General features: G+C 39.4%; 1 protein-coding gene across 1 annotated transcript; it reads left to right on the top strand.

Moving 5' to 3' along the window:
* The first annotated feature begins 2039 nt into the window (after positions 1–2039).
* rem1 (RAS (RAD and GEM)-like GTP-binding 1) lies at positions 2040–14115 on the top strand. The gene is made up of 5 exons (XM_036560078.1): positions 2040–2638; positions 2807–3156; positions 9065–9147; positions 11664–11871; positions 12879–14115. Exons 2-5 carry the CDS (start codon positions 2826–2828, stop codon positions 13154–13156), a joined length of 900 nt encoding a protein of 299 aa, XP_036415971.1. The 5' UTR covers positions 2040–2638; positions 2807–2825; the 3' UTR covers positions 13157–14115.
* The last annotated feature ends 169 nt before the right edge of the window (positions 14116–14284 follow it).

Below are 14284 nucleotides of genomic sequence, written 5' to 3'. Positions count from 1 at the left end.
ATAAATGTCTAAAATAGAGTTAAATAATCTTAAAATAAGTTTACAACAATATGAGAAAATTATGAGAAATATTAGATATATTAACTAGATTTAAGATTTTAAGATTTATCATCACTCTCGCTGTAGTTCAAAAATTATTAGACTTCAACTCGGTTCATTTTTTAAGGCAATAAATGCAATTAGAGGGAAATTCAAAAGAGAAAAAACAAAATATATACAAATTTACTGTCATTTTCAGTTCAAAAAAATGGTTGATTGGAAGTTGGAACACCTATTTAATACCTGCTTTGGTGAGCTCATCATTGGTGTCTCATTTCTTTAGTTGCTTCAATTGCATCAGAAAGAAGTCCCAATTTTTTCTCCCTCAGTGACTGTGGCTGCTTCTGGGACTAACAGTGCTAGCAGTGTGTGTTTTACAGGTTAGCTGCTGGGCTGAGGCTGAACTTTGCTGCATTAAAGTCACAAACACACACACAGACACACTCTCTAAGCTGCTTATCCTACTGGGTTGCGGGTGGTGCTGAAGCCTATCCTAGTGGTCACTGGGTGGAAGGCAGGAAACACCCTGGACAGGTCAACAAAAACAGTGTCTGTTATATTAACTATTAATAAATTGCTTACTAGCTGCATTAAATCAAATCCTGCTTCTTTATGAGCTTTGTGCTTGTTATGAATGACTGCTTACTAGCTAATCGCTAACTAGCAAGCTAGCTTACTTTACTGCAACATACTTACAGTTTGGCACTTTAGGCTCATCTGTTTTCTGAAAGAAACTCGTCGGCAGTTGTCTGCTCCACTAACTGCTCTCTTGGCTGCGTGGCGATTTTTACGAATAGATTTGTGCGCTGGAGGATCTTTTTGCTTTTAGGGGGAGCAGAAAGGGAGAAAGCAGGCAGATAAGCAGATAAAGGACTCAACACAGAGATAAGCCTGGTATAAGATAAGTGTAGTAAGAGCATAACTTACCATAAAAGTTATTAATTACTTCTATTATAACAGAAAGTATCAAAATTGGCAAAATTATAAGCCAAAATCTATTTATTTGCAAGGCTTTTGAAGGGCCCCATCCAAGCAGGTCCCTGGTTAGCCAGGTCCACCATTACCTGCGGTCCGACACCCCTGGGAATGATTAAAACTCAATCCGTACCTCAAGCCCTTCGAGCTTCAAGTACAGCTCGGCTTGACCCATAATCCTTCAAGGTGCATGAAAGACAAGCAACACGACTCTTCCCTGTCCTGGTGGAACGAACTTCCACTGGCTGTCCGAACACCGACTCCCTCGTGGTCTTCAAACGTAGACTGAAGACCCATCTCTTTGTACAGCACTTGAGCACCACTCTAGGTAATTAATATATTCCATCTAGGTAATAATGTATTGCACTTATGCTATGTTTAATTATGTTACTTCCTTTCTAGGCATTAGTGCTGGCTTTTGTTTCTGGTGGTGTCTGAGCTTAACGGTAGTTGGAACCTTTTAGCTAGGATACATTCTCTAAGAGGATAACAAAGCATTTTTGTAAGTTGCTCTGGTTAAGAGAGTCTGTTAAATGCCGTAAATGTGTAAATGTAATTGTCGACATGTCAACGAAATGACGCATGACTTCTGTGGTCTATGTTTAACAAAACTGACATAGCTTGTTTTGATTGGACTGTCCTATTTTCTTCTCTTAAAATTACTCCAGACCATACACAGTATTGTAGACATGAATCACACGTTTTTAGAAAGAAAAAGTACTACTACACCTAAAAAGATGTTGGCAATATATGCTCAAATATCGCTCATCGCGGTATCAGTATCACAGCACACTGGTGTATAGACGTTAGAACAGGATGTGAGCAGCTGGCTTCAAAGTTGTCGTAGAGCGTGTGTTCATATTCTGAAGTACTTCTTGAAAAGTTCTTAACGGCTACTTGTGATTAGCCTTCGCCAGTGCTGAGATTTGAAAGTAAACGTAACTGTACTCGTCAATGTTTTGTCCTCGTGCGTTGCGTGAGCTTCGTGTAGTCAAAGGTGCGAGAGAGAGAGAGAGAGAGAGAGAGAGAGAGAGAGAGAGAGAGAGAGAGAGAGAGAGAGCAACTCCCCTGATTCCACTCCTGAATTTTTAACAGCGTTGTGGAACTTTGCTGGCTGGTTGCTATGACTCCTGGGGTTTAGCATTACATCGTTGTCTCCTACAGGCAACAAAACTGGGAAAGGCGGTGAGAATGGACTGAAACGCGGTCAACACTGACAAAGATACAGGCAAAGCCGACCGAAACGCAGTCAAAAGTGAACGAAGCGCGGTCAAAACTGAGGAAAAGCAGACGTTTAAAAGCGACCGAGGCGCGGACAAAACCCACAGGAAGGCAGCAAAAAGGACCTGAAGCTCAGTCAAAACTAAAAGAAAGTAGCTAGCGAATTCTGAAGAAAGTAGTTCAGACTGAAGAGGGAAAACTAATTCAAACACACGGAAAGGCAGTGAAATCTGAGGTAAAAGCAAATCCAGGCTGGCTGCAAAGCGGTCACAACTGACCAGAGAGCCGTGCTTGGAGATGGAGCAGTGCAGTAAGGAGTAACAGCTGTACTCGCCTCCAGCGCATATTCACTGCAGCGCCTTGGTTGACCTTGTATTGGCACTAGTCGCGCATGGCCTTGCCTGTGAGTAGATCTTCATAATTCAGTGATTTTTTTTTTAGGTGTTGTTAACTAACTTAATCGTTAGACCGTTTTTGTCAGTTTTATTTCACCATAAAAGTTGTTTGAAATTTGGATTTGTGGGCCTGCTAAACTACCAGACTACTTTGTGTGACGTTTTCATGTGCAAAGGAATGCTCACGCTCATAAGATGACGCTAAATACGGAGAGAGAGGGTAAGGAAACGCTGCGGAGAAGAGCGAGCACTCCGATCCCCTCTGCTCACCAGCCGGGCCTGAGAGACAGACAGCTGCCCGTAGAGCCCCGCCACCCTCCTCTCGGCCAGTCCGCTTCCTACCAAGCCGGGGACAAGAGCGTCCACCCGCGGGCCAGCTGGTCCTCAGACTCAGAGGAGTCGGACAGCTCCGGAGCAGAATGCCTCTACCGGGTTGTTCTGTTGGGAGATCACGGCGTGGGGAAGTCCAGCCTGGCCAGCATATTCGCCGGAATACAAGAGAAAGATGCACACAAGCACATAGGAGGTGGGCTGTTTCGAAAACTGGATTTGTTTTTTGACTGTATCCGTAGCTTGGTATCCCGTTTGCGCCATGCAATGGGTCACTCCACATTCATTTATTATTTTAGCTATGGATAGATGAAAACTTCATTAGTCCCTCTGAGCATTGTATTAGGCTACGTTGTTATCATGCTATTCTTTAAAGGAACAGCTCACCAAAAATGAATTTGCAGGATTTAGTAGTATTTACTACTTAACTATCAGCCAAGATATGCTTGGTGTCTTAAGTTTGCTTCTTTAGTTTAGCACTGGTGCTACAATGCTAATGTAGGTACTAAATAGTCCATGTTCATGTGTAAGTCTAGATCAACAGAACTAGGTCTGCTTTGGGTGACAGACGTCTATTATATTTGCCCTGCAGCTCCATTGTAAAACTAAACTTCAAACACGTCTTAACCAATCGACTGCGTTTGGGGTAAGGGGAAAACTGTGTGAAGTAGATTTTTCCGTGCATTTAAGTTATCTGTACATTTTAGCCAAGTCACGTTACTATAATAACCTTGGCTAAACTTCAGGGACTGACTGATAGATTGAACCCTGAATATGCCACATGTAGTGATTGATCTGAAAACATTAATTGTAGTGCAGCATTGATTTCATACAATATACTAATCTATATGTCCTGAGGTGTCTGAAATGCTGTAGCCTATTATTTGAGGGTGTCCTTGCAGTGGACATGGTTATTGTCTGTAATATGTTCCTAGCACTGCTGGATTTGGTCATTGCTTAGGACTGGGCAGAAGCTGACTGAATAAGAAAGAATAGCCGTGGTGGAGTGAGACCCATCATGTGTCCACTCTTCTTCATGTCATGCATCCCAGGGATGCAAGATGGTCTGCTTTGACGGACAGCCTGGATAGAGTTTGATGTACTGTGCTGTCGCTCTGTTTTAAGCTCTCTCAGACCTGCTGTCAGTACTAATGCAGTAACCTTGTTTGCTAGCAAAACACACACTTTACAAAAATGTATGCAGTTGGTAAACTGTACTGACTGGAGATGTCTAAGATCACCTTACAAGATTCTCTTACATGGTTACAGATGTAGGTCACAGATATAAGTGCAGTGACTGGATTATTTATTGATCTGAAGGCAATACATACATTAATTCTTCATTAACAGCCTTATACATTGTGGCCTACGAGTAACTGGACAGTGACACAATTCCTTTCTTTCTGTCCTTCAGAACATTGAATTTGATGTGAAAAAACAATAAAACAATGTACAGTTAAAGTGCAGAACAGCTTTAAGTAGAGAATATTTACAGCTGTATTGGTTGAATCATATTGGAATCACAGTTCTTTTTATACATAGTCCCATAATAAATAATAAATTATCCAAGAATCATGAATTAACATAATCTTAAATGAAATCATCATGCTTAATTTAAATCCTTTGCAGTCGATTAATGCCTTTTGCAGCCCACAGACAAGATATCCTCCCCTGGTGGTGCTCTACCAGGCCTGAAATCCAGCTATATTTCAGTTTCTGCTTGTTTCAAGGCTTTTTACCCTCAGTTTTAAGTATGTGAAATGCATGCTCGGGGGTTCAGGTAAAGTGTTTTACTAACCCAGACAAGAATATTCCACTTTTTGGTCCTGAAAAACTCCACAGTTGCTTTAGTATTATGTTTTCAGTCATAGCTCGAAGGTGAAGTATGTTTCACTGCGTTCTGAGGCATTTGGCTGAGAAGTTAAGATGCAGCTGTACTCTTCAGAATTCATCCTGCTGCTGGCACCAACAATCACTTCGTTAATAAAGGCTAATGAAATAGTTCCACTGGCAGTAATGCAGGCCCATGGCATGTATGTTTAAGAAATGAGGTGGTTTGCTTTGTATCTTGAACAGTTCTTTTTTGCCTCATTTCATCACTCTGGTACAGATTTGTATCATCTTATCTCTTATGTGTCCATAAGACATTGTACATGCATTTAATGCACTTTTTATGTAGCTAGTGGTTTGCATCTTGTGTTGATCCGTTCTTCTCTTCCTGATGGTCTAAATCCTCGATAGTGGTCTGAATCTCTTAACAGTTTTTCTTCATTGACTGAAAGTATTTTTTGTTCATTCACCACAGCAGTCTTCCATGTTTGCTGTTACAGAGCTCAATAGTGTGTTTGTGCTTCTTTGGATATGTTTCTGATTGATTTATTTAGATTGGTTACCTGCATGCTGCATGCATGGTCTGCTTTCCTGCCAGTGAAACATGTTGAAAGATAACAGCAGCAAATGCCATTGCTGCGTCTACACTCTCTAATTCATGAATTAATGATTCAACAACAGCCGGCTGAGAAATATTTGAGCATTCATTGTAAATCCCCTAAATAGGGCACTATGTATAAAAAGAGCTAAAATGGCTATGGTTCACTCAATGTAAGAATAAAAGAAAACAGAAAATGGCAAAAATATCATATCACAACACTTAGACTTTTTCACAACTTTTTTCACTTTTTCACATTATGTATCACAACACACAGACACTATGCACACGGTGCCACATTTGAAAACTGCCATTAAAAACTGTGTACACTGTTTTTTTATTCAATACTTCACTTACTGAACTGCACTAAATACAGTTTAACAGCCCAAAAAATATGCAGTACACAAAATAAGATTTATCAGTGATGATAAAATATTGTCATACTGCCCAACTTTACTTATAACTATTATTTAGTTTGCCTGCACTGTGCCTTTTCATTGAATGTAAGTTAGTACTCTTCTCTTTGACACAGGTTTATCCTTTTCTTTGTTCTGCATGAATCTGCATGGTAAGGCCTTCAGGAGAACATCAAGTATTTGCAAAACAAAAGAAGCGGAGAAAATAATAGAATAGGAGAAAGTGAAGAGTTTTGAATTTTAATTAATATAAACCATCTAATATACACCTAGTTTTCTGTTATCCTAGGTGAAATGGTCCAGGTTTTTAGAGTTGTGTCAACATAAACGACAGCTGCTTGTGTGTGAGTGTGTCTGTGTGTGCATGTATGCATGTGTGTGTGTGTGTATGTCTGTTGACCTGTTATTCCCTAGAGACATGAGCAATGTTTCTATTATTTCTTCTTCCCTTCACCATCTTGCCTCACAAGTAGGAAATCACCAGTCTTCAGTTCCTTCAATGTACAGTTCATTAGTTTCATGTATTCTTGAGTTTTACCATGCTTAGCTTTGATCCTCAGTCACAAAGCTCATCTTCAGTTTGATATTACCAAACAAAATGAGATGCTATCAGAAGTGAAATTTGCATTGGATAAATGGATGGTGAAATTTGCATTTGCGCTCTGCTGATGAGACTCATTTTTATAGATGATTATGACGCAATTTTAATATAGCTGTACTATTTTTAGTTTAATTAGATACAGCACATTTAGAGAGAGTTAACGGATGCTGAGTCACGAACACTGGAATTCATTGTAGCTTCTTTTAATCCTAGTTTAAATTCATACATTGAAGTCATAATGGAATAGCTAGCCTCAGCTGTACCTGTTGTAAGTACGTTGAAGGCTTGACAGGGTGGATTTAAAGTGGAAAAATGAGACAAGGTCTGTTTCACTCTAAAGCAAAGAGTGTTTTCATCTTCTTGTCAAACTAGCCACAAGATCAGCCTAAACTAGACATGGTGCAATGCTTTTTCCACCACTCTGCTCCACATTCATTCTTCATGGCCATGAATGTGAAAAAATAACGTACCACTCAAGGAGATCAGGGATAAGCACATCAACACTAACATAAACGGGGTGCCTTTTGGTCGGAGCTTTATCAACTGTGTCATCTGTTTGAACAGTTGAACCATAGCAGTGGCACTGCAAAGGTCTTTACAGCAACATTTTGGTTTGTTTCTTGAAACACTTCTACATTTGGGTTAAGGCTATTGCTGTTGGTTACATAAGTGATTGACTAATCTATTGATTATTGCTTTAAAAAAAGTAAAAGTGATTTACTTGGCCATTTAAGAACATTCCACTTTTTGGCCCTGAAAAACTCCACAGTTGCGTAGTATTATGTTTTGAATCATTGTACTGCTAAAAGGCCAAGTGCCTTTCACTGAGTTCTGAGGAATTTGATTGGATCTGAGCAGTTAAGATGCTGCTGTTTTCTTCAGAATTTATCCTGCTGCTAGCATCACCAGTCACATCATTAATAAAGACAAATTAAATAGATCCACTGGCAGTCACAGGCCCTGTTCACACTTGGTATTAACATCCGTCTCGAGTGATCTGATCATACGTGGGCAAGACCATGTCCGGTCGCACCTCACACTTCAATGCGTCACAAGTCTCCAGTTATCAGATTTTGTGACTGGAGGATGGGTACAGCCCAACATGTACTACATCAGTCTCTCACTTCATTTGTTGTCAGAATAAAAGTCCATGTTGGTGTAAATGAAACGGCTGTTACAGAAGTTTAGACCACTTAAACAACTAATGTGACATGTAAACAAATGGTAGAAGAGATGAAAAATTAAGCTATGCAGCGTGATGACGCAGCTAATTAAGGCGTTTCTTTTGTCGCAGTCGAAGACACATCAAGGCACTTTAGCGTTCACACTGCAAATATGTGAGTATAGGACCACCTCCGAAGGTGATTTGAGTGATCAAATCACAATGGCCTTGTTCAGACTGCCAGCCCAAATCCGATTTTGGCATATCCATATTGTATCCAGATTGATTATTGATAGTTTGGACAGCCAAAATACACTTTAAATCTAATTTCTGCAAATCAGATCCAAACCACATTTGGAGGTATTTTGAAATCCGATTTCGATTAGATTTTTACAGATTCATCTCAGTCTGGACGCTCTGGATGCTCGAATCAGATTTCAAAGTGTCTTTTGCATCATTCACAACACAATAAACAACCACAATGTCAAATCCAGAGAGTCAAAAGTGCTGGAATTCAAGAAGAGTGCGAAAAATTCATGCTTATGGCAGAGAATTTTGAAGGGTTTGGTGGGCGAGATGATGCACTGCCATTTCTCCTGCATTTGTGTTTGAAATCCACATCACCAGCATAGCTACGTAGTTACTGATGCCTACGTCGTTACCACAGCAACCTATGCAGATAGGTTGGTGATGTCTGGACATACAAATTTGATCTGATCACTTGCAAATAATGGTGCGGGCAAGAGATCTGATTAGAGAAACAAATCCAATTGACCTGCAATCTAAACATAGCCAATGTGTCTCCAAGACACATTGTACCCCGTTCACACCTGTACTTAGCACTGTCCACTTATGACTGGATCACCCAGGACGCATGTTAATGACAAGTCTGAGAGTGGCCTAGAGGCCCACACCAGGATGTTTCAGACTTTGTGCTAGAACTCTGCAGGCTTTTTCTAACCTCTCTAGTGCATGAATTTATAATGCAACAACACAAAGTTCTCCAAGAAACATCTGAGCATCCACTGTCCAATTACGTATCAAAAAGTGAAAGGGAGGCCATATACGAAAAGGGCGGAAAAGGCTATGAATCCTATTATTCACTCAATTTCACATTTATATAACCTTATAGTCACTGTTTCTATATATTGAGCCATGTTTTAAACTTTTAACTCATCTCTTTCTTTTTTGACATTTTTTTTTAATCTGCAGAAAGGCTAAAGCCATCAGGAGAACATAACTTAACTGCAAGCTCAAGACATGGACAAAGCAATAGAATAGGATAAAATGGAAGAGTTTGAGTATTTAATCTAATATAGACCTTTATATAGATCTAGTTCTCTAGGACTTAACTGAGTGATAACAAACCATGCATAGCCTTTTAACGTTTCCATGATATTTCAAAGGATAAACTTTGAAAAGAAAGAAAAATAACAATAATGGACCGTAATGTTGTGAATGGATATTTGACAGAGAGTTTCTGTTTTTCATCTTTAGAGGACACATATGAAAGAACACTAACAGTGGATGGAGAAGAGACCACGCTTGTTGTAATGGACACATGGGAAACAGAGAAGCAGGTATGAAAAAACTCCAAAAAAAGAAACATTTTAGCACACACCCAACATCATCTGTAGATTGAAAAAATAAAGCATAACCTACTTTATAAACTATAGACCAAGTAAAAAAAAAACATCCAAAGGCATTTGGTCCCCACACATAGATTTGCGTGTATCTGAGCTGCAAGCTTGCTGTTGACAACAAACAACACCCTCACTTAAAGGCCACAATGCCCTTCCCACAGTGAATGTTGTGGAAAAACATGGCCACTGAGCGCCACTGGCCAAACTCCATTGACAGTAGCTGAAGTGGAGTGGGCTGGAGTCCAGCAGAGATTGGACAGAACGCTCTGGGCCCCCGCCGAGCACCTCCACACACCAGAGGACACTGATGGCTTTGGGACCTAATTACACCAATATTGATCACACGGCTCTATGCAAACTCCCACTGAGGGCTCCAAGGCAGCTCAGCTTGGCCTTAGTGGTTGTTTACAAGGTTGAACAAAAAACTGACCCCGTCTTGTTAGGTTTGGGAGAAAAAAAATATTTCTGTAAAAAAACATGGGGCTACGTGTCGATATTGTATGATTTAATTCTTAATGTTTAATGTGTAGCTCTGATGAAAGTCTGTTAACTGAAATGTATGCAACCCTGTTTCAAAATGTTGACCTGAAATCAAAATGGATCTTTTTTACCTTTGTTAGTTCTTGATCTTGGTCATTTTAAGCACAATCCATCCATCCATCATCTAAACCGCTTATCCTTCTGGGTCGCGGTGGGGTGCTGGAGCCTATCCCAGCTGTCATTGGGTGAAAGGCAGGATACACCCTGGACAGGTCACCAGTCCATCGCAGGGCATTTAAGCACAATCCATGTTATATAATTTAAAAGACAAAACTATTGTTTCTGCGTAATCTTTGAACAAAGTGTAATGACTTTTGCACATGTCTAAACGCCATCTGACATTTGACTGCATCACTGGCCGGGAAAAAAATATACAAACCAGTAATATCTTACCTTGTTTTTCCTCCCCCGCCCACTCTTACCACCCTGACCTGTCATTGACCGAAAACACTAATTACCACCTCCGCTCACGGCTACACATACACAGCTCCAGTTGGTTAGCCTGCTGCTGACGTAACTTGATTTACTGTCTGATTTTCACTTTTTTTTTACCGGTTGTCAGAATAGTTACTTATAAGTTATTTTATTTTGTGTAGGCTGTCGATCTGTGTTCATCGTACCACAAGGGAGGTACTTCAAATATCTGTCAGTATTTGCCCTGTTTTCTAAAGTTTTCTACTGCACTGCAATGCTGTGAGGAGGATCAGCTGATGATGAAGGCAACATGCACAGTCTGTCTCTTGCTCACACACAGTAGTTAGTTACACTCGTACACTGATTTATTTTAATAATAACCTAATTTTTTTCCAAAAGTCATTTTCTCTTGCTTTTACGCCAAAACGTAAGAAAAGCAGGAACAACGCAGATGCTAAAAGGTTACTCTAGTGCTTCACCTCATCTATGTGTCTTGAAAAGGTTTTCGTACTGCAATCCTGAAGAATAAAGTCATGTCCTGCACACAGTTACTTCCCACCTGAATGTTCTGTTTTACGTCACATTATGAAAGAAAAAAGTGTTTTGATTCACATTGGCTTCAATTTCACTATGCACTTCAGTACTATGACTTTTTTTATTTCAGCTAAGATTTTTAATTTTGTGGCCTTGGGCCCTTTTTTCTTTTGTAGTAGCAGTTGGACAACATAGTAGATAACTCCATTGCCTTGCAGACAGGAGATTTGATTTGATGGTTTGATTCCCCATCCAAGGAGGAATGCAGGAATGATATATGAAGAAGAGATCTTGGGCTACACACCTAATGTCATATTTACCTAGCATTTTAGAGCATCTTCTAGGAAGCGTTTTGAATTTGAAAAATAATTTTACTGAAATGAACATAGCCACAGGTAAAACTTGTTTTTCTTCTAGAGACGTAATTTGCAGTCAAAAGTACTAAATTGCAATATACCGCAAGATGTATTATCTAGGTCTGGAAGATTATTAATTCTATCACTAAACATGTGACTGCACATAATATGCAACTATTATTTATTATTATTTAAAAAGCTATTTGTAAAATAAGCTGTCTATTAGATATGTTTTCCAAACATTGACTTTTGTCGTTGTTCAAGCATTGCCATCGGGTTATATGTGAGTCATCATTCATAACTGATTATATCAACCTGTCGCCCAGCTGTAGTCATATCACAATACTTTGCATATCACAAATCTTTAAAAATTACAACAGAACCTTATCTTTGCTCAAATATCACGATAATATCAGATCATGAGGCATCTAATAATTCTCACCTCTGCCATTCTGATTAACTGATATTTTGTACCTGAATTAACAACTCTTATCACATTATGCTACTCACGTTTTATTTTCTACCTCACTAGAACTTGTGATGAACAGTGGGTACTGTGCTATAAACTGCTATGTGTGAGTATTTCTTTTTTCTGTCTGTGATTCACAGGAGGAGGATGAGAAGTGGGTACAGGATTACTGCATGCAGGTGGGCAACGCTTATGTCATTGTTTACTCCATCACTGACCGCAGCAGCTTCGAAAGTGCATCAGAGCTACGCATCCAGCTGCGACGAATCCGCCAGGCCGAGAACATTCCTATCATCCTTGTGGGCAATAAGAGTGACTTGGTGCGCTGTCGAGAAGTGGCAGTGGAAGGTAAGCAAGCAGCACAACACATGAACAGGTTTGTCCTACTGAAACAGCACTTCTTTAAGTTTCTTGAAGTAATATGCCGCTATGTGTAGATGCTGAATTCTGCCGGTAATCGCTAATGCAAAATGTGTATTTTGGATAATGAATTCTTCACTCAATTAAATCTTAACAATTTCCTGTAATTCATTCTTTCAGAGATGGGAGTAGTATTCCAAACGAAAGAACTTGTGTTAATATGTGGGTGGAGTTTTCACAGGCTCCTGTCTGATCACACATGGATACAGACAACTTAGAAAAGTAAGCAGGACTGCAGTTGCTCTAGTTTTCAAACGGTAAATAAAACTTTGTAAGGACAGCTTTGGGAATACATTCTCATGCTAAGACATGCATATTGAGAGTGTAATGGCTGTTGAATTAGAGGTGAGCAATATGATGATATTTATCACTGCTGTAACAAAATGTGTCACATTACATCACATGCTTTTCTGAGCATGTTGTGGATGTCAAGAGTACTTAAAGAACATAGTTTTTAGTTTTATTATTAATTTTAGCATTAGTACAGTATTTTTCACTACAGGCTCTACTGGGACTATTTTTATGTTCCAAATAAACTTTGGAAACACTAAATATCTGTGCTGTATACCATATACCATAAAAATGTCTTGAAGTGATGTTACATTTTGCCATACTGGCCACTTCTATTTTGAATTCATGTCATATAGACACATCTTGCGAACGATTATTCGGAATTCAGCAACTGCCCAAAGACTTCTGTTATAAGTAAGTTTGATTAATTGGATTTTCTGTTCTGTTCTGAGTAGAAGAAAATGCACTGAAAATGTTGTTCATCGTAGTTAACAAAACAATGCAATGCAGCAGACAGACATTAGGTTTAAAAAACTATTCCTTGGCTCATACTAGTCGTATGCTAGAGTATCATCTCATGCCTATAAGATGTAACTTGTTGCAAGATGTTTACCAAGAATAACGTGTCTTGCTCTGTTTGCCAGAGGGCCGGGCATGTGCTGTAGTCTTTGACTGCAAGTTCATTGAAACATCGGCCTCACTGCACCATAACGTGCATGAGCTGTTTGAAGGCATTGTAAGGCAGATCCGTCTGCGGCGAGACAGCAAAGAGGCCAACGAACGCCGCCGCTCCATCTACAAGCGCAAGGAAAGCATCACCAAGAAGGCTCGCCGCTTCCTCGACAGGCTGGTGGCCAAGAACAACAAAAAGATGGCCCTAAAAGTGCGCTCAAAATCCTGCCACGACCTCACAGTGCTGTGAGTCTTACCACTCCAAATGTCTCTTCGTCTTCTTCTCTTCATTCCTGAAAGGTTCCGTTCTGTTCTTCATAAAAACCATCAGTTATGGACATTTGTGTTTTGCGTTATTTGTTATTTATTTAAACCCTTTCAAAGATGGAGAATTGGACTATGCACCACTTTCCTGCTCACTCTCTTGAGAATACTTTCAGCTAATAGATCTGAAGAATTGTGTTGAGCTGAGGAGCAGTAAAAATTTTTGGAGTATTTCTTAAACCAAAGGTTTATTACTGTATATCACTAAATAAGTGGGCTTTGTTTTTGTTGGACTTCTATCAGTGTTTGCCTTATCATACTGGGTAGACATCTGGGTTAGGGAACCTAGCTCTAGTTGCTTACTGTTATTTCTACTATTTTCAAAGTAACATAAAAATATGATCCTTTTTCTAATAAAGAAATTCCTTTGTATACACTGATGTCATTTCCTACAAGGAAAACACTGTTCAAAGAGGAACCAAAGGAGAGACCACTGTCTTTGATTTTGAAGTTTTGCACTATGTACGTTGTTTCACTGAACTGACCAGTTCGAATCCCAAATGGCTCTGCATGTTTAAAGCTAAAAAGCTGAAAGGAAAGAAATATCTGCAGACATGCCATTAGGACCTGCCGTATGGATGTGTATTTTATTTCAGGAACACTATGCAACTCTGCATTCTTTCAGAGAACCCTGTCTAGTTTCTTCACAAATTGCTCTATGGTATAAGTGCGAGTGATTAAGAAATGATTGAGAGTTGTTTGTACTTGCTAGGTATAACAAAGAAGAACACTTTATGAACTGAACTCTTTTCTTACGAATTTGTGTCTAAACGTTTGACGAAAAAAGAAGCATTTTGTACAAAGAAATGTTGGTTTGTAAATATACAGAGTTACTGTATGTTCGGAATTTGTTTAATACAATAAATAAAGTAAAAACTGCACATACTGAAATGTATTATTCTCTCACTGGTTTTGGAAGATTATATATCATGATAAAGGATGATACATGGTCTTTTTTGTGCGCTGAAAAGTTTTGGTCACTGGCCGGGAAAAAATTATACAAACCAGTAATATCTTACCTTGTTTTTCCTCCCCCGCCCACTCTTACCACCCT

This window comes from Colossoma macropomum, unplaced genomic scaffold (assembly GCF_904425465.1).
Source record: "Colossoma macropomum unplaced genomic scaffold, Colossoma_macropomum, whole genome shotgun sequence".
NCBI classification, from domain to species: domain Eukaryota; kingdom Metazoa; phylum Chordata; class Actinopteri; order Characiformes; family Serrasalmidae; genus Colossoma; species Colossoma macropomum.
This window is presented reverse-complemented; position numbering and strand designations above follow the sequence as displayed.